General features: G+C 48.0%; 6 protein-coding genes across 6 annotated transcripts; 5 read left to right on the forward strand and 1 right to left on the reverse strand.

Annotated features, from left to right (window-relative positions):
• Nucleotides 1-1282: 1282 nt before the first annotated feature.
• N7529_005606 (putative C2H2 finger domain protein) lies at nt 1283-2791 on the forward strand (the record flags this gene model as incomplete). Its single annotated transcript, XM_057241133.1, has 2 exons — nt 1283-1752; nt 1930-2791. The coding sequence occupies 2 exons, from the start codon at nt 1283-1285 to the stop codon at nt 2789-2791; spliced, it is 1332 nt and encodes a 443-aa protein (XP_057096492.1).
• A 1138-nt stretch (nt 2792-3929) lies between these two features.
• N7529_005607 (Zn(II)2Cys6 transcription factor) lies at nt 3930-5221 on the forward strand (the record flags this gene model as incomplete). Its single annotated transcript, XM_057241134.1, has 3 exons — nt 3930-4111; nt 4162-4618; nt 4670-5221. Coding segments are annotated over 3 exons (1191 nt in total), but the record flags the coding sequence as incomplete, so codon positions are not given.
• Nucleotides 5222-7102: 1881 nt separating this feature from the next.
• Nucleotides 7103-9544, forward strand: N7529_005608 (putative C6 transcription factor (Leu3); the record flags this gene model as incomplete). Its single annotated transcript, XM_057241135.1, has 6 exons — nt 7103-7291; nt 7356-7798; nt 7846-8283; nt 8334-8602; nt 8651-9178; nt 9231-9544. The coding sequence occupies 6 exons, from the start codon at nt 7103-7105 to the stop codon at nt 9542-9544; spliced, it is 2181 nt and encodes a 726-aa protein (XP_057096494.1).
• Nucleotides 9545-10264: 720 nt separating this feature from the next.
• On the forward strand, nt 10265-12295 carry N7529_005609 (cytochrome P450; the record flags this gene model as incomplete). The annotated part of the gene is made up of 7 exons (XM_057241136.1): nt 10265-10736; nt 10791-10968; nt 11027-11201; nt 11277-11393; nt 11452-11626; nt 11714-12002; nt 12121-12295. Coding segments are annotated over 7 exons (1581 nt in total), but the record flags the coding sequence as incomplete, so codon positions are not given.
• Nucleotides 12296-12572: 277 nt separating this feature from the next.
• On the forward strand, nt 12573-13082 carry N7529_005610 (uncharacterized protein; the record flags this gene model as incomplete). The annotated part of the gene is made up of 1 exon (XM_057241137.1): nt 12573-13082. One exon carries the CDS (start codon nt 12573-12575, stop codon nt 13080-13082), a length of 510 nt encoding a protein of 169 aa, XP_057096496.1.
• A 631-nt stretch (nt 13083-13713) lies between these two features.
• N7529_005611 (uncharacterized protein) lies at nt 13714-16195 on the reverse strand (the record flags this gene model as incomplete). Its single annotated transcript, XM_057241138.1, has 2 exons — nt 13714-14358; nt 14393-16195. 2 exons carry the CDS (start codon nt 16193-16195, stop codon nt 13714-13716), a joined length of 2448 nt encoding a protein of 815 aa, XP_057096497.1.
• Between the last annotated feature and the right edge of the window lie 1342 nt (nt 16196-17537).

Raw genomic sequence — 17537 nt, forward strand, 5'->3', positions numbered from 1 at the left:
ACCCTTGCCCAGATGGAATTTATATAACAATCACAATCTTTTAAGCGCCCACAAAGATATTCTTATCCTGGAAATTAGATCCATTTAAGTCCAAGTCCACTTTGATAATTTGGGAATATTAGTCAACGCGTTATCACCTGATATCTGACATCATTTGGCTCCACTGCCACCGACTAGACCGTTCTATAGTTGATGCAAGTGATACATGGTCGCTTTGTACTTGGAAAGTCACTTGGGGCCAAGTTTTTATTAGTCTCTCCTATCATTGATACACGCACTCGTCATGGTTCAGTGACCTGATTGGTACTTCCATTACTTTTCAGCTTTACCCATCTTGTGACCCTGTTTTGATCGACAGGCAACTGCTCTTTTTTTTTTTGTTTTTTCAAAAAAAAAAAAAGTGAAAGCTGTTCACTTTGATCAGTTTTTACATTCGAATTATTATAGATAACATGGTAACCCTCTATAATATAGAATTGAATACAATTGTATAAAATTCCAGTTCGAAAAAACATTCTATATTCTCTGAATCTCGAACCATGGCTATACCTCTTCCCCTATACGGAACACTATCCGCGAATTATAATTATTAACACACAAAGATTCGCAGTTCAAAGCACTGTCTTCTCTTCTCTTTTGTTCTTTTTATTCTTTTTCTCGTTTCTCTTGCGAATTCGGGTGACTAAGTGGATCCGCTGATATCGCATCACCCAGAGTCATAGTCCATTGCGATACACAATATCATTCTCTTATATAAATCCTATATACAATAGCAGTGTATAATAGTAGTATATGTTACTATCTAATAATATTGGAGAAACAGAATCACAATATATTAGCAATAAAATACCAAAGGTGTGACCGGTGATCGTTCCCACCCCCCGCATGCTCAAAGGGAAAGGCCCCCGCAAACCTGAGCGATTTTGGCTCATACCGGCCCTGACTCTTTCTCCTTCTTTCTCCTCTTTTTTCCCCTTCCACCTTTCTTTCTTTTTTTCCTTTCCTAACAACTTTTTTTCTATCTTCATCTTCTCCCATTCTCTCTCTATATTGGCTTCATTTGCATCCCTCGCTCTCAATCCTATTGGATCAACGTCCGCGTCATAACATCTGTGAAATTGAGGGCAACTCGTGTCCTAGAGGGCTTGGAATTTAATTGAAAGCTTCCTCATTTTTATCCCACCATGGCCTCTTTCAAAGTACGTGCTCAGCATTGCTACCTGATTCTATATCATACCCCTGCTAATACTTCGGCCCCTTCGGCCATTCACAGGAATTGTCCATGTCGCGTCCCCTCAACCCCAGTCAGCGGCACCACGCGCACTCCATCTCGCTGGGTGCCTCTAATTCAAACCACCGGGTAACCCGTCGAAAGAGTGTCACCACCGCCGCTGCCCACGCTGCCGCCGCGGTTGCTGCATCCATGGAGGGCGGCGAATCCACCTCGCTTCCCATGGGTGCCCACCGCCGGAGCCTCGCAGGCCGCAAGGGACAGGAATCAGGCTCTGTCGGAAACATCTCTGGCTTCAGTTCATACCTCTCTCGCAGCATCAACAGTCCTAGCCAGGAACCATCGCTCCCCCGCAAGGGCTCCCCCGGATCGGATCACTCCGATAGCAAGCTCAAGAACCGGAACCGCCGTGCCAGCGAGGGTGCCATACTCAAAACTGAAGGAAAGCGTGTTTCGGCAGCCATACGGTGCGATCGCTGCGGGAAAGGGTATAAGCATGGCAGCTGCTTGTCTAAGCATATGTGTGTATCCCCCCTACCGCTCGACCGTCTTCCTCTTGCTCGATCGGGGTTATGTACCATGTCGGCTCTGTGCAGGTCGCCCTCGTGGTCAACAACCTCCCCCTTCGTCACTGTCCCCCTTTTTTCCACTCCTTACCTCAGCATTTGATTGACGTGTTTTTTTTCGTGGTATCTTAGGTGGGAACACGACCCAGCATGGGCCGTGACTTCGAAACTTCTCATCTCCAAGCACCAGCAGGTTCAACTACTGGAGGCCGCCTCCGTCTTGGTTACGATGAACTATAATGATCCACCCGATGAGTCCGCCGAATTGGAGTCAGAAATGTCATCCGGATCACCCGGTGCCGAGTCAGCAGCAGACGCCGACGCCCTTTCAGAACTTCGGGATGGCATCAGTTCCGCCGAGACCACGCCACCCCCAATGGACGAGGAGGAGGAAGACGACGACTTCGAGATGTCGGACATGCCCACACAATGGGCCAAGCGACCCAGTGCGAGCAACGCCTCCGGCTTCTCCCGTTCTTACCAGTCGATTCCCTCCAGTTCGTACAACGACAGCGCCCCGCTGCATTCGCCCGCCTTCTCCCACTTCCGCAACTCGAGTATCGACACCCGTCCGTCGACTGCAGATACACGATTACACGAGGATGATGAGGCGGATCTGGCCGCGGCCATTGGTCTCTGCAATTTCGGCACTCCCCGCACAGGGCCGGTATCCATGACCCCCGATGTGCCACCAGTGCCCCCACTGCCCGCGCGCTATCTCGACTCGAGCAGCCACCCGAATTACCAGAGTCCCCACTCTGTTCAATCGCGCCCCACCGAGGAAGCCGCTCGTAGAGACTCCGAGGCCAATATCTTCATATCCAGGTCGCTCAACCCGTCGCTTTCATACAAGGTGTCGGATGAGCGGGAGGTCCGAACCGGTGGCAACGAGGCCCAGGAATCCCGTCAACGCCGCAACGCAGACGTGGACTTCAGCAACCGCTCAGCGCCGGATGACGACGATGACGGTGTCTTTGGTCGTATGGAAGAGTAATCTTCCAAACGCGAATTCTGTCCTTTCCCTCCGAGCCAGTCTAGGTCACAGCGGCTATGCCGAACGGCCTTCCCTACTTCACGATCTCATGTACGAGCTTGAGCGAATTTTTGAAACTTCTTGTTTACATGTTTCCGGCACTCCAGGAGACTAGACCCCGCTCTATCTCCCCGGAGTGCCTTCTCGGGACCTTTTATTACTTTCGAGATCCCATGTATCATGTCTCCTTGGCCCGCTTAGTGCTTTTATTGTTCAAGTTTTTTTTTTTGCTTTTCCAGGAAACCCCATAAATGGCCTACTCTGTATGGCCGGCGCATATTCATCATTCCAGACTCGAAAGAGTCTCGGCTCTCGTTTGTTTTTGTTTTCTTTATTATTTTGCTCTCTCCACGCACATATATACCAATCCACAACACACAAATTCCCCTCGTCCGATCTTTATCCCTTCTCTTTCGTTTGACTGTGGTCTACTCACTCTAATTGTGTACTGACTTGGCGGACATACTATGAATATATCATGAATCACTATTTTGAATTACGAAGTCTCTAGAAATCGAATAAACGAATGCTGCTCGAAATGTATATAAGCCCTTATAAAAAGGCTCTGGCATATTGCTTCGCAAAGTTGCCATCTACTATATGGTTTTCAAGCTCGGGATAATCGACACTCCAACTTTCATATCCACCTTGTTGTACATCATATGCGGGGGAATCAGACCCACCAGGATCCATTTGATAATCTCTCATCTCCATATATTTCGTCATAGCTTGGCTGTGAGATATCTTTAAGACATCGGTTTGAAGATTTCTGGGCCTTAAATACCCTGTTCAGTGCGGGCATGCTCAGTAGGAGGGGATTTGAGATGTATCCCACACCACAGGTTATTTACAGTAAACCAAGGGAAAATTTCCTGTATTCACTAAACAATGCCCCTAGTGTAGCTTTGAATCATGGCGCATTTTCCTAAGTCTCGAACACACTCTTTGACTGAGCTGGTGTAACAAGATTGGAAAAATGGACGTGGTAAGATGTAGTTAGTGGGATGCCGGTGGGAGGCCGGGAGGCTCGGAAACCATTGTTAAATCCCGCCATTACCACCCTGTCGTTTCTCCTCTCTGACTGAATACTCTTTAAGCAAATAAATATAAGGATAACTCAAACAGATATACTATCAAGAACTCCCTGGCTATGTTTACCTGCTCTTTTCCTGGCTGCAATGCTAGTTACCAGCGAAAAGAGCATCTACGTCGCCATCAGACAAAACACTCCCAAGACCAAGCCTTCCTATGCTCAAACTGCGATCGAGAATTCGCACGCCGGTATCTACCATAATCCCTTATCTAAATTCTAACAATAATAATGAATCCAGGGACACCCTTCGCCGACACATCTGGCAACACCATAAAATCAAAGAACCATCTTCTCGAGCCCGACAAGCCTGCGAAGGCTGCCGAGCAACCAAATCCCGCTGCAAAGGTCTACCATGCACGGAATGTGTACGTCGCGTGATAGAGTGCGTTTTCAAAGATCAAAACCAAGACCAAGACCAAAATCCAGATCAAACTACACAAAGTGAAGATAAAGGGACAACAATACACCCGACACCACTATCCAATAAAAGAGACCAGTATATCAATCTCTACTTTGAGAAATTCCACCCCAGATGGCCATTCATCCACGAAGGGTCTTTCGACGCTAAGCGCGAAACACCCCTCCTCGTGCAGTCGATGGTAGTCCTAGGTATGTGGGCGAGTGGCGAAGAGAGCGCGAGATCCGCAGCCGTGGATATCCACCATAATCTGGACTCAGCAGTTCGGGCACAGAAGGTCCGTTATTGTTATCTTCAGAGCTGTATTGTTCAAAACTGATCAGAGTAGGATAAATGGGACGCATCAGAAGCAGACCAAGCATGCAGTGATTGCCACTGGCCAATACCGACCTACCAGGCCATTCTACTACACATTATTTTCTCGATCATGCACCGAAGCACAGACTCCCTGGATTTGGATCTGCGGGTTTCTCTGCCCGCTGCGAAACTCGACTTACTAGCTGGTTTAGTAAGGAGTTGTCGAAAGCTAGGCATGTTCTATTATCCGAATGTGGTGGCTCGGTATCGAGATGAGGATCTTTCTACTTTTGTGTGGGTCTGCATTGAGGAGATTAAACGGTTTGATCTTGCTTTGTTCAAGGTTTGTGGAAAATTAACTGGCGCGGGCTTGGGCTTGGGGCAGGGGGATGAGATGGAGTTGTTCACAGCGGAGGAATTGCAGTTCCCTATGCCGCGTAATTGTCTTTTGTGGCATGCTGTTACGAAGGATCAATGGCGGCCTGCTGCTGAGGAGGGGGCACTTGTGGATTTGAGGGATTTGGCGGAGGATACTTGGATATCTAATTGTGCGGGATTGTTAAATTTCCTTTTTGGTATTTAATTGTTGGGCTTCTTGGGATTTTGGTGATGCATGGCTGGATACCTGGGATTGAATTGATGGGAAATATCATAATGAACTTACGTTGATATTCTATTGACGTAGTAGTAATACTTTTGAGATTTTCTCCATTATAATGTCTGTACAGCCGATCGGAAATGCATCTCTCGTTGTCTCTCTTGGTTGCCTTTATGAATGATTGATCGAAGGAAATGAGTATCATTTCTTTAACAACTCTGGACTGATGAAGTGTACACTGAAACAACGTAAATGAACGCAAATGAAGGGTATAAGCTACCAATCGCCGAGCATAGAGAGCCGGATTGTCCGGCCATTCCCATCTGGTTCCTTGAAGTGAGAGATGAACGGATGTGTTCCTGGTTACGTTCGTGTTTGGATGTATCTTCCGTGAGGTACAATATCTGGTTGAAAATTAGTTCTCTTTCAGTCACCTTGAAGCAAACATCCCTTTGTTAAGTTGGTCTTCGTCCAGTCACTTTCAGTCACTTTCAGGCATGCGACACGGGTCACCCACCACGTGTCTGGCACTCAACGCGATATGATACCTCACGTTGCAATTCATCGAGGCATTCAAGACCCTCATTGACCATGACTACTGCTCCTTCACTCTACTAAGTGAGAGAATCTTTCTCCTCTATACCACCACACAGTTTGGTGTTATCTCTACTTGTCAGATCACTGCTTCTCAACGAAACAATGGCCGCTGCTGCCCCGACTCCTCCTCCCTTTCCCACCAAAAGTCTCTACCTGCACAATATCGACATGATCACGGAGCCACAATTGAGAGTATGGCAGACCACACTATGTGCGGATGGACATACTGTACTCAAGACCAAGATGTTATCAGGAAGATAGCCGATGGCCTGGTCAAATCTCAGCTTCCGAGCTGGTGAATATCGGCCTGGAGACTAATTTCTCATCCCAGGAGGTTCTACAAATCGGGCTCGCCGATTTAGAAGGAGAGAGAGAACTTGACTGTCTTAGAAATTATAGTAAGGAAATCATCGCACCTTCTTCATCGCCATGCCCTCAATCAGACACCTGGAGACAAAAAGATCATGCAACGAAGGTTCGAAGCTCTTTACACAAGCCAGCACCCTTGTTTCGGCGGATTGTCGTTAAGCACCTTCGGGAAGCCGGAATCTCAGACAAAACTAATTTCCCCTCATGGGCAACGTGGCATTTTTGACGCGGCCTATTTGAGAGACTGGCTGAGGGAAGGTTTCCCGACCTTCTCCCCGCAGATGAGAATGTCATGTCTGGTTGTTCATCAAGGAGTTCCAGGTCAACATCAGCAAATGTCTCACCATATATTCACAACTTTCGCAGACGTTGCAGGAAATCAGTCATAATGCTGTTGGTAGTCATAAGAAAATATGTTTTTTTTGTTCATCCCAATAGAATCTGAGACACAGTTAGCCCATCTAAGACCTTGTCAAAGTAGCAGATCAGTATAATATGTTCCTACATATATGTAGTTTGTAGTCGTCAATGCGTTGAATTGTTGATAATCGATATCACGTGCAAAGTGTCAGGTGACGTGCCCCTCTCTCAGTTCATATCACGTGATATAGCGCTCACCGCGAATATCGAAAACGTTTGGGTTAGAAAGTGAGAGAGACGAAGGGAAAAAAAAGCAAGAGTCGAGTTCGCCCAAAAAATTCCACTAAATAATCGCTGAATTTTTCTGCCCGCGAACACGACCACAAAACACCTCTTACCGTGTCGAATCGAAATCTCGACGGACACACGTCATTCAGCCTGGCTTTTCTTGGGCGATCGAGCGGCATCGGAGAGGGTCAGGCCCAAGCTCTAGAACCGATTCTGAAATTTGATAATGCTTCTGCTGGTACCAGTCCCGTAATGGCGGGACTAAATCAGTTGCCTCGGTCACTTGCCGCCGACGGCATGCATGGGCGCAAACGAAATGTGGCCATTGCGGGGATCGACAGTTCTCCGGGGAGTATAGATGACATGGATGACCATGAGGCGCGCGAAGAGAAGAGACGCCAACCTGTGAAGCGCGCCTGCAACGAGTGCCGACAGCAGAAAGTAAGTCTCTGTGCTGCACTTTTAATCTCGTGGTCGAGTTTGGCTAATATTTGGATTGCGACAGCTCCGATGCGACGTCATTCAAGATCCCTGGGCCGATTGTTCACGATGCCGTCGGCTTAAGCTCGATTGTAAAATCGAGTCAAACTTCAAACGCGTGGGGAAGCGCAGTCGCAATGCGGAGATGGAACGAGAAATCCTTGAGCTCAGGAAGCAGATTGCTACGGGCCAACCCGTGCCTGGGATGTCTCAGCAACAGCAACAACAACAGTTGACGGCTGGGCAATTGACACCCAAGCAAGAATCGAATCAAGTCAGTCCTGCAGTTTATCAAACCCCATCCGCCATGTCCGCAGATCAGTATATGGGATCACAAGAAGCTGTTGCGTCCCTGCTGGACTTGCGCTCGGGCTTTGATGGCGCCAACTACATGCGAAGCGGGGGGCAAATCAAGCGCATTGAGGATATTATGGTGGCCCCCGAGAAGGTAGCGGAACTATTTAATCTGTAAGTTCTCAACTGCCAGTCCGTGATCGATCTAATGTATCCGCCAGCTTCTTCACATACTATCATCCTTTCCTACCATTTTTGGATCGAAAACAGTCTCCCGAGGATTATTATAATGCCTCTTCTCTGCTTTTCTGGACAATTGTTAGCGTTGGTGCACGACGCTACCAGGGCGACTCGAATTTGTTGAATTCTCTCGCTGGCCCTGTCAGCCGACTTGTTTGGAGTACTTTGGCAGACATCCCTCAAAGCTACCATGTTGTCAAAGCACTCGCGCTATTGTGCTCATGGCCGTTCCCGACAAGCAGTACCTCCACAGATCCAACATTCATGCTATGTGGGATGATGGTACAGGTTGCCATGCAGCTTGGTCTACATCGACCCTCTCACACCCAAGACTTCAGCAAGTTTCGGGTGGAGCTGATTGAGGAGGAGTTGAGAGATAAGGTGCGAACCTGGGCCATTTGCAATATTGTTGCTCAGAGGTATGTAATCCCCCAGACTTTGGCCAACTTTGTCTCACACTTTATTGCAGGGTATCCACTGGATATGGACAACCATCATCCACTCTTTACGACTGGACGCTGTCTTCCAGCGATTCGCTAGACCCAAACTTCAAACTTCCAGATGACTTAAGGTCAAGGTTAGAGATTGAAAAGTTTTGCGACAAAATCACCAGAGCACTCTACACAAATCGACGCGATCCCGTTGGCCTAACCAGTGACCATGAAAGGTCCACAATGATCTCCTTTTTGTCACGAGACTTTGATGAACTGGAAGAACAATTGAAAGCACACAACGACTGTAAGTCTCTCAGACTCGGTAGAGTATGGCCCTGGACTAACGAATCAGGTATAACCGACCTGTTCCTCCGTGCCGCCAATCTTCACTTGCATCTTTCCGCATTCTTTGACGAGCCAACTACGAAGAATTATCGTGAAAGGGTTTTATCTTTATATGTCGCGACGACATCGTTCCTCGAAGTTGTTTTGAATCTTGAGACCGAGGTCGGTCCAGTCCTCTCTTATACACCGTACTACGTCTACCAAATGATGGTAGCCGCTGGATGCACCCTTTTGAAGCTATGCAAAAGCTTTTTCGCCTCTCATATCGATATGGACTACACCAAACATCTATTTAATCGGACAATTTGGGCCATCCGTGGAGTATCAGCTTCCAGCAACGATCTGCCCGAACGGCTTGCGGAAGTATTGGCTCAGATGTGGAGATTGGGAGGAACAAGTCAACGATCCAACAATAATTCCGATGTTGATGACTCCCTGCGACTCAAAGTGCGCTGTCGGATGAGCATGTCTCTGCTTTTCGACTCCGTCTGGCGATGGCGGGAGGATGCACGGACCAAAGGCCGTAACATTGAAGGTAGGTTTTCGTTGCAGCTTCAGGTCTACACAGAGTCTAATTTGATTTATAGCGTATCTGAAAAACCCGACAAACCCAGACTCAGCAGCCGATTCTTCGGCCGCGTCATCTGTCGGGCCTGTACTCACATCTACAAACACACCCGGGATCTCTGGAAATGATCCAAGTCTTGCCCCAGCACCTCTACTCTCTCAAGCGAGTCTTGGAGTCCAACCACCTGCGAACCAGGTGAATGGTCTTCCAAGCAATTTCATGGAACCTAATTATGAGGTCTTTGATCCATTGAATTGGCTGCTTGATGGCTTGGTAGACTTGCCCTATTCATACTCAACAATGGGTGGAGTGGAGCCCCAGGGCATCGCATAGGCTGACTGTTACCTTCTTGGCGTTTTTCAGGCGTGGCTTGCGTGTCTGCTTGTATCATTATACCACACATTCGATCTCGATACCTCCCATGGAGTTTTTTTTTCTTGTTTCACTTTGTTTTGATGTCTGTTTATATTCGCTATGATTCTCTTGTACGAATTTCTGTCTTTAGCCAATCCAATGATATACTTGTCATACCAACATCCTTGTCTGGAAATTTGATGTTGACCCATGCAAATATAAAGTCCGACACAATTTGCCGGGGCATGCTGCAAAGCATATCACACGGAGTCATTCTTGTCACCGCGCTTTGAGGCACAGACTCATCCGCTTAGGACAGTAACGAGTCCCTTTGCTGTAATATTAGTTGATCTTATGACTGGTTTTTATTCTCCGCCTCGTACGTTTTGTTGGATGAAACTTGAGGTATATATTTTACCTTCTGTCCCGTTCATGCTTCTGTCACTGCCCTCTTCCCATGATCTTCAAAACATCATGTCCTGCGCAAATATGCTTAATTGGAACCAGGGCCCAGTAGGCACTCAGACTTCAGCTTTTACGCTGTGCTTAAGTCTTCTTCTTGTCTTTTGTTCCTTGGTTGCGGCGGCGTTATTCTTGACTTCCTATACATTGGCCAATGTTAGTGATCTCCTTGCTTTGAGAGTAGGCAAGAAATCTATCGATAAACCGAATATACTAACGTGATGTTTTACCTCACAGGACCACGTCTCCTTCCCTATATACAAACACTCTATCGCGATCTTATACCACCACTACCACTTTGTTATGGACGGACCCGGTATCATAAAGAAGGGCTATAACCAATTCAAAGATAGCTTGTTCGAAATTCCGCGGACATTCCGCTTCGGACAGGTCGTCTTGTGCGCCCCAGAATTAATCGAGGAGTTGAAGAACAAAAAGAGTACTCTTGTATCTCCCGAGCCGTGGATCGATCAGGTTGACTTGAGCGCTACAATCTACGTTTCCTGGCTAATGAAAAGGTTTCCGCAGCTCCTTCAGATATCTCATGTAATGCCGGGATATTTTCCTGCTGACATGGGATGGCCAAAAATCGCCAAAACAACACCCGGTATGATTCGCGGCACAGTATACAAGAACTTGGATCGGTATATACCCTCTATAAACGAGGCAATCATCTCCCAGTTAAAACTTCTGGAGTTCAAAGACGGAGGTAAAGCTTGTAAAGCATTGCCCTTTTCTTTACATATCTAATTTTCTGAATCAGAATGTGTGGTCGGCTCTTTTGATTTCGGATACTCGATCGTAGCACGCAGTGGCAGCATTTCTATGGTCGGTCCACGGCTCGCCCGGGATGAAGAATATCTCCATGCTGTAAAGGAGCATATTCTCGGAATGATAGTTACTACTCGAGTACAATTCCTTGTGCCAGATTGCTTGAAACGGTGAGATATGCCTTATTTTGAACTGTCTCTCTCATCTCGACTGATCCTATCAACACAGATACATCGGTGGATTTATCAGCCGTATTGTTAGTTTTGGAACTAAATGGGATATGTTGGCCTCGCGCAAAATTCTATTAAAGCATTTCAATGCACGCGCAGGTGAATATCACGCTGAGATATCCAATGGCAACGAAGTCAACAGTGAGGCTAGCCTCGACCAAGCAGGTGAGCCTGTATGTTATTTTGCTTTTTCTACAATCTGGTCTATTTGACCCAAAAAAAACACAAAGATTTCTAACAAATCATAGGTTGAGATTTTCCGCTGGCTGTATGAGAGCTCTGTGCTTCGAAATCGATGGACATATACAGAGGTGATAGGTGAACTATTGCTTCTACAATTTGCCTTTATCTATACTACATCCTATGTGAGTGGACGCAAAGTAACACCGCACCCCTGCAGTCTTGTGACTCGAACCCCAATAGGCGCTTTACGGAGCCCTAACCGAGCTAGCCCGCCGACCCGAATATATTGAGCCCATACGTGAAGAGATTGGGCGGACATTTTCCAAATTAGGACCAACCCTTCCAGCTTGTAATAATATGGTCTTGACGGATAGCTTTCTGAAAGAATGCCAACGGCTACATCCTCCTTCGGCGCGTGTGTTTATCCGCACTTGTCAACTACTCTTTTCTTTTGAGTCATGCATAGCTAACACACCAAACTGGTTATAGTATCTGCCCATAGGGTCTGTACAACCAATCTCAAGCTTTCTAACGGTTGGTTTCCCCGGGCAGACCATCAGGCTGCTAGGTGAACTGACAACATGGGACGAACAAACAGGTATCACACTCAAGCAGGGGTCCCACGTTGCAGTCCCAAGTGGAATTATCCAGCGTCTCAGCGAGCACTATGAAGACCCTGATGCTTTTGACGGCTTCCGTTTCGTAAAGCGTGCTGCAGCCGGAGCCAAGAACACCCAATTGGTCGATCTGAGTCCTGACTACCTTGTTTTTGGAATGGGAGTGCAAGCCTGGTAAGTAATTTTGTTCGCTCACTGAGCATGGCAATTTCATGGCTGTCAACATTTCTCTTGCCTTGGTTTGAAATCCAACCGCCCGAATTCCACTGGCTGACATTGGCTCGTGTTTTAGTCCTGGGCGATGGATGGCTGGCGCACTTATGAAGCTGGCCTTTGCACATATCCTGACTCGTTATGACATACGCCTGCCTGATTCGTCTCCTGGGGCCTTGACTGGCTCGCTTTCATTCGAGGAGTTTTATGTTCCTAACTTCAGGCTGAAGATTGCGCTTCGCCAGCGCAAGTAATCCTTCAAGGAATTGGGTCCCTTGATATTCAAATAGATGCGGGTGAACTTCTAATCCTATTTCGGCCGGCATATTCATGGATAGATCATGGAACCTTCCAAGGGCCTAGGAGGTATCGTACTTTTGAAGTAAAAGGAGTACAGATGATTTCTGCCTCGGTGCCTCACGCATTCACGATAAGCTGATAAGCTGATAAGGATATCCACTTTAACTGCGATGACGGTTATAACTTGCCTTCAAAAATCTTCTGTTCAGTGCGATCTAGAGTCTAGTAACAATGCCTAAAACCACCAAATCTTCACGGTCCCGTCTTATCCCAACCAAAAGATCCCTCCTGCCCCCAAAATCAAACCAACACAAAGTGTGCAAAGTGCTCAACCCTAGCGCGATCCCCGCAGAAACACGCATGAAACAATCCCACGAAGAGGCCACCCAAAAAAGAAATGAATTCAAGAACCAAAGTGTAAACAAAGACGAATTTGAAGACGAAGAAGACTACAAACCCATGGCCCCACGAATCGAAGTCTCATTCTCAATGCCGCCCCAGCCCTTTCTCGACCCACCAACCTGGGAAGCCATGCTCAAGCACAGTCAACAAAGATTAGCAGCGCAGTCAGACGAAAGCTCGCCTGAAAATATTGCGGAAACGGAGTCCTCTGAGCGACTGAGACAGCGGGTCGATCGTGAGACGGAGTATGGGTCTATGGCTATTCGCGGTCGGTCGAGTGTACGAGGGCGTGGGAAGGGGAGGGGTCATGGGAATGTTTATTGGGGAGGCAGAAATTGATCTTGATATCGATCTGGAGTTATGCTTTTGTTTTTTATACCCTGGTTTCAACTACCACTCATAGCAGATACATACTGTTTTACTAGGTAAATGCCTTAGCTTACATGCTATATCAAAGTTCGGTACCTGATGGTAACAAGAGCGAAATATACAAAGATCTACCTTAATCGTCTACCGATGGGCAAATGTAGATGACTACGGTCTTCAGCTAGACTGGTTGTTACATCGACCATCTATGCAAAACAATGTGGAAGCGAGGGGTTAATTTGGCATGGACAACGCTGATTTAGACTGAGACTGATAAACAGGCTGGAAAGAAGTCAAATACGTGTGCTATGGGAATTCACCAACTAAAAGTACATCTTTCAACAGTACAGCCAACGCGATATCAACAAAAGGTAAAAACAAGAGCATCATCATCATCATAAAAATCGTGGTCCGTGTTTCATAGTTCATAATCATCAAAAAGTTTCAGTTCATATCGATCAATCATCTCAGGCGTTGAATAGATTTCAAAATCAAAATGTCCCACTTGCATCGTGGAATCTTCGGGCGTGTACTGAAATGCGTGAAACATGCCCATTCATCAAGAGACATGGATGGCATGGGTAAGAAAAGAGGGAATCATTTATCATCGCGCAGCCACCCCGGCCGTGGCGCTGGAAGCTACATAAACAGGGCCACCGATACTCTGCTTGAGGGTTTCGCGACGAACAGCGCGCTTCCGCTCATCGCGCCGCTGGCGCATACGTCGTAGACGGTGGCGCATGTTACGCCAGGAGATCGACTGGAGGCGCAGGCCCCAGCGGGACAGAGACTGGAATCGTGCTGGGTGGAGTGGAGAGCCAGTTCGGAACATGCCTTGGTCGATTAAGCTGCCGTTGCTGGCCATGCCGTCGAAGATACGTTTCATTTCTGGGCTGCGGCGCGAGAGAGCCGGTGGGCCGTCGAATATTACACGGCGTTGGGGTAGGCCTAGGGTATTGTTGACTACCAGAGAGTCGTTGAGGCCTGAGGAATGCTGGCGCGTTGGCGATAGTTGTTTCTCCGGGGAGCTGGGGACGTCGTCCCAAAAACCGCGAGGGCGCCAGAAAGGATGGAGTCGGCTGTCTATTTCTTTTCCTGCTGTTCGATTCTTTGCAGTTTTCATGGAAAATGAGCGTGACAGGGCATTGAAGGATTCCGACCGTGGCCGAGCGCTCAGACTGCGGCGAACTGAGCTCCATCGACGGCCGAGACCTTTGCTTTCATCGTTGGCGTTGGTAGGGGGGGCCGTCTGGCGAGGGAAGCGGGGGGAGAGGTTTGCTGACAGGGGGTTTCGGTGGAGGGCGAGGATTCTTTAATGGAGAATCGACAGTGTAGATGGGTCTTTGTGGGACATTGTCAAATGTGCAGGGATGTACAAAGTCGTCGGGAATTCCAAGAGCCTGGAGAGGGCGTCTTGAGGCCTGTACTCGTGGATCGACAAGCAGCAGCGAGTGGTTATTATGTGCAAACAAGCTGACGGCTGTGGCTTCTTGGATTTCAATAGGGCCCGGGGAAGACGATGGAATGGAGCCCTGAGTGAAAGGCAAAGAGGGAGGTTGCAGCATTGCCATATCCTCCGAGCTGTCAAACAGGCCAGGCAATTTGGGCACTTGCAGTAGACTTTGGCGCTCTACCGAAGCTAGAACATTATGGCGAGGTGGAGATATCGGCTGATTCTCGCGGCGCTTTTGCATTTCGAGATCCATGGCCAGGGTATGGCTTCGCAGGCTGTCAGAGGTTAAGGAAGTTGCACGAGAGTTGTTGCGACTGGTTGGCGCAGAAAGCGATGAGCTTCGGGCTGGGATAACGGGCCGCTCTTTGGGTCGACTTCGCAGACTGTTTGAAGTAAGAGAACTTGTGCGAGAATTATTCCTACTAGTCGGTGCAGAAAGAGAGGAGCTTCGGGGTGGAACGACCGGTCGCTGCATGGAACGACTTCTGGAATCTGCATCGCGAGATTTTGACGAGTGCGAATCTGATACGGTGCGTTTCTTGTGCTGCAGAGTGTCTGTACGGCCAGATGATACTGTCGGAGGACGACGGCTCGATCGCTGGGAACCGGGTTTGGAGGAAGCATGACTGTTGGGACCTGACCTCAGAGACGAGTTTCTCTCGGGTATGACCACGACGTTGATGGTTTCAATATTTGGTTGTATGGCACTGCTGCTGGTTTTGGTTGAGAATGACATCTCCGACGATACGCTGCGATGGTCCTGACCAGAGATGCGAGCAACCTTGTGAACCAAACGGTGTTGTGATTCAGGAATGGATCCATTAGAGGTTCGCTCCGATCTTGTGATGGGAGAGCTGACAGACCGCAGAGAGCTTCGCTTTTCGGTATGCCGAAGCATTCGCTGCGCGCGTTTCGGGGACTCAATTATCATAGCCTCAATGGTGGACGTCGAAGAGATGACCGATAAAGGACGAGCCTCGGGGTCGTTGGTTTTGGCTGGACTCTCCGATGATGGCCACCCAATATTCTCCCGGAAGTGCTCCATCGATGGACTTTCCTTGACTTTATGCGCACCAGTGACTCGGTCCCGCAGAGATTTTTCCCGCCTCAAAGAGTCATCGAGACGCTTGACATCCAGTGAAGTTCTATGCGCAGCTGATTGATAATCCTCTTTGGTGTGGTCCCGTACAGACTTTCGTTTTCCAGCTAACACCGTTGGCGACCCGTCCATGGGGTTTGCGGCCCAATCCCCATCAAACGACTCAAATCCTGTGTCGTACTCGGTTTCGCTGTGTTGTTGCGATGCAGAAGACGATGACGATTTTGTATTTGCGAATTGTGAAAGGTATGCATTTGAGACGGGTGGCTTTGATGGCTCCTTCCTTTGTCTGGGTGTCTGCGTTGGTGTCTGAGACACGCGGACCGGTGTATCCATATCTTCTTCCGAAGAGATATTCTCATATGCCGTTTGGAATGAATCGGCTCGAGACGATGAAGAGAACTGCACAAACTGGTTCAAGCTAGGGCGCTTATTTGCGTTCGTTCGAGGGGGCGTCACATCGGGAGTCGGAGGCTTGGAGGGACGGCGAGGGGTCAACATCCCAGTTGCTGGAAGGTCTGTCAAAGATTCCATCTTTTGTTGTGTTTGTTCATCGACGAGAGCTTCTTGGCCTGCACCCGGGGGGTCAAAGGAAGCGCCGGTGTCGTATCATGTTTCCCATTCTGATCCGGGGATACCGGTTGGATAACTTCGATAGTTGGAACGATTACATCCCGTCGGGGAATGGTCTTGTGAGACCTTAGGAGTGGCCGCTCGAGTCCTTGCGAATCCTCCGATGACCCCATCAGTTCCACGCCCGGCATCTCGGAGACAGCGACGCCGATCTGGGAGACAAGTTTCCACGGTCGCTTGGGGTTCTATCGTAGTTTAGATATCTTTGGATATCATAACACTGTTTAAGATGTCTCGGTCGAAGATCGCAAGGGTCGCATCGCGCGCGAGCACTCTGCGACCAGAATGCGACCAATGATCAGAGTTGATGGATCTAACAGACGCAGAGACTTTGTTTCTGTACGATGCAGGGGGAGAGGGGTGCGGATCGTCCGAGGTGCATTCGAGTCCACGGCTGATAAGTACTGATTCGATTAGAGCAAAGGCCTGTCGGAACGAAGGCTCGACCTGTCTGTGCGATGTGAGTCGTAAGGGTGGGGAGGATGGTCAATATTGGCGAGTGGCTGGGCACACCAGTCAATCACTCTTATCCCCTGTGTTTCGACTAGTGATGTATGAGGTATGAGGCAAAAAAATATTGAAACAATTTAATAAAAGAACCAATGCAAGCAAAAGATAGAGCATCTAACACAATTTGGTTGTCCATCTTGTGCCTGGATTAAATTGTCGGTGCCTTGCTGCCTTGTTTTTCACACACCTTCACTACAAACCTACATGTTTACGTGTAGTACGCCGCAGCAGCTGGTATCCAAGATATATGAGGGCATTCAACCGAGTTTATATTGGTATTTAGCCGTTATCCATGGATCAATTCCTAAGTGGATTCATCCCAAATTTCCCCATACGATCCGGGCACGCCTGGATCTCAATAGTCAAGGCCATGTGGGGTTTCCGATTTGCATACAATGTATGTCAATGTTTCATAACCAGCAGAAATGATTGGAGTCTCATGCCGTCAGTATTCGAACTCCTTACTCCATATGCTTAGCCCTTGATGCAGGTCTCAGTCTAACATTCCAGGGGCAGGGCGACAATGTAGCTATAAATTTAATGCGCGCCATACGTGCTATTGCCAATGGAGGCTTGACTGGATAGTGGCAAACGATATATAATGCGGCACCTCTGCTCGTTTGTGGTGTGAGAGATTACTCATTGCAATTTAGGTCCTATCTCCGAGGTTTATAACCAAAGCGTAAACTGAGTAATCAACTTAGATATCCTTCTAATATAGATTAATATAAGC

Source organism: Penicillium soppii, assembly GCF_028829465.1.
Source record: "Penicillium soppii strain IBT 18220 chromosome Unknown utg000005l, whole genome shotgun sequence".
NCBI classification, from domain to species: domain Eukaryota; kingdom Fungi; phylum Ascomycota; class Eurotiomycetes; order Eurotiales; family Aspergillaceae; genus Penicillium; species Penicillium soppii.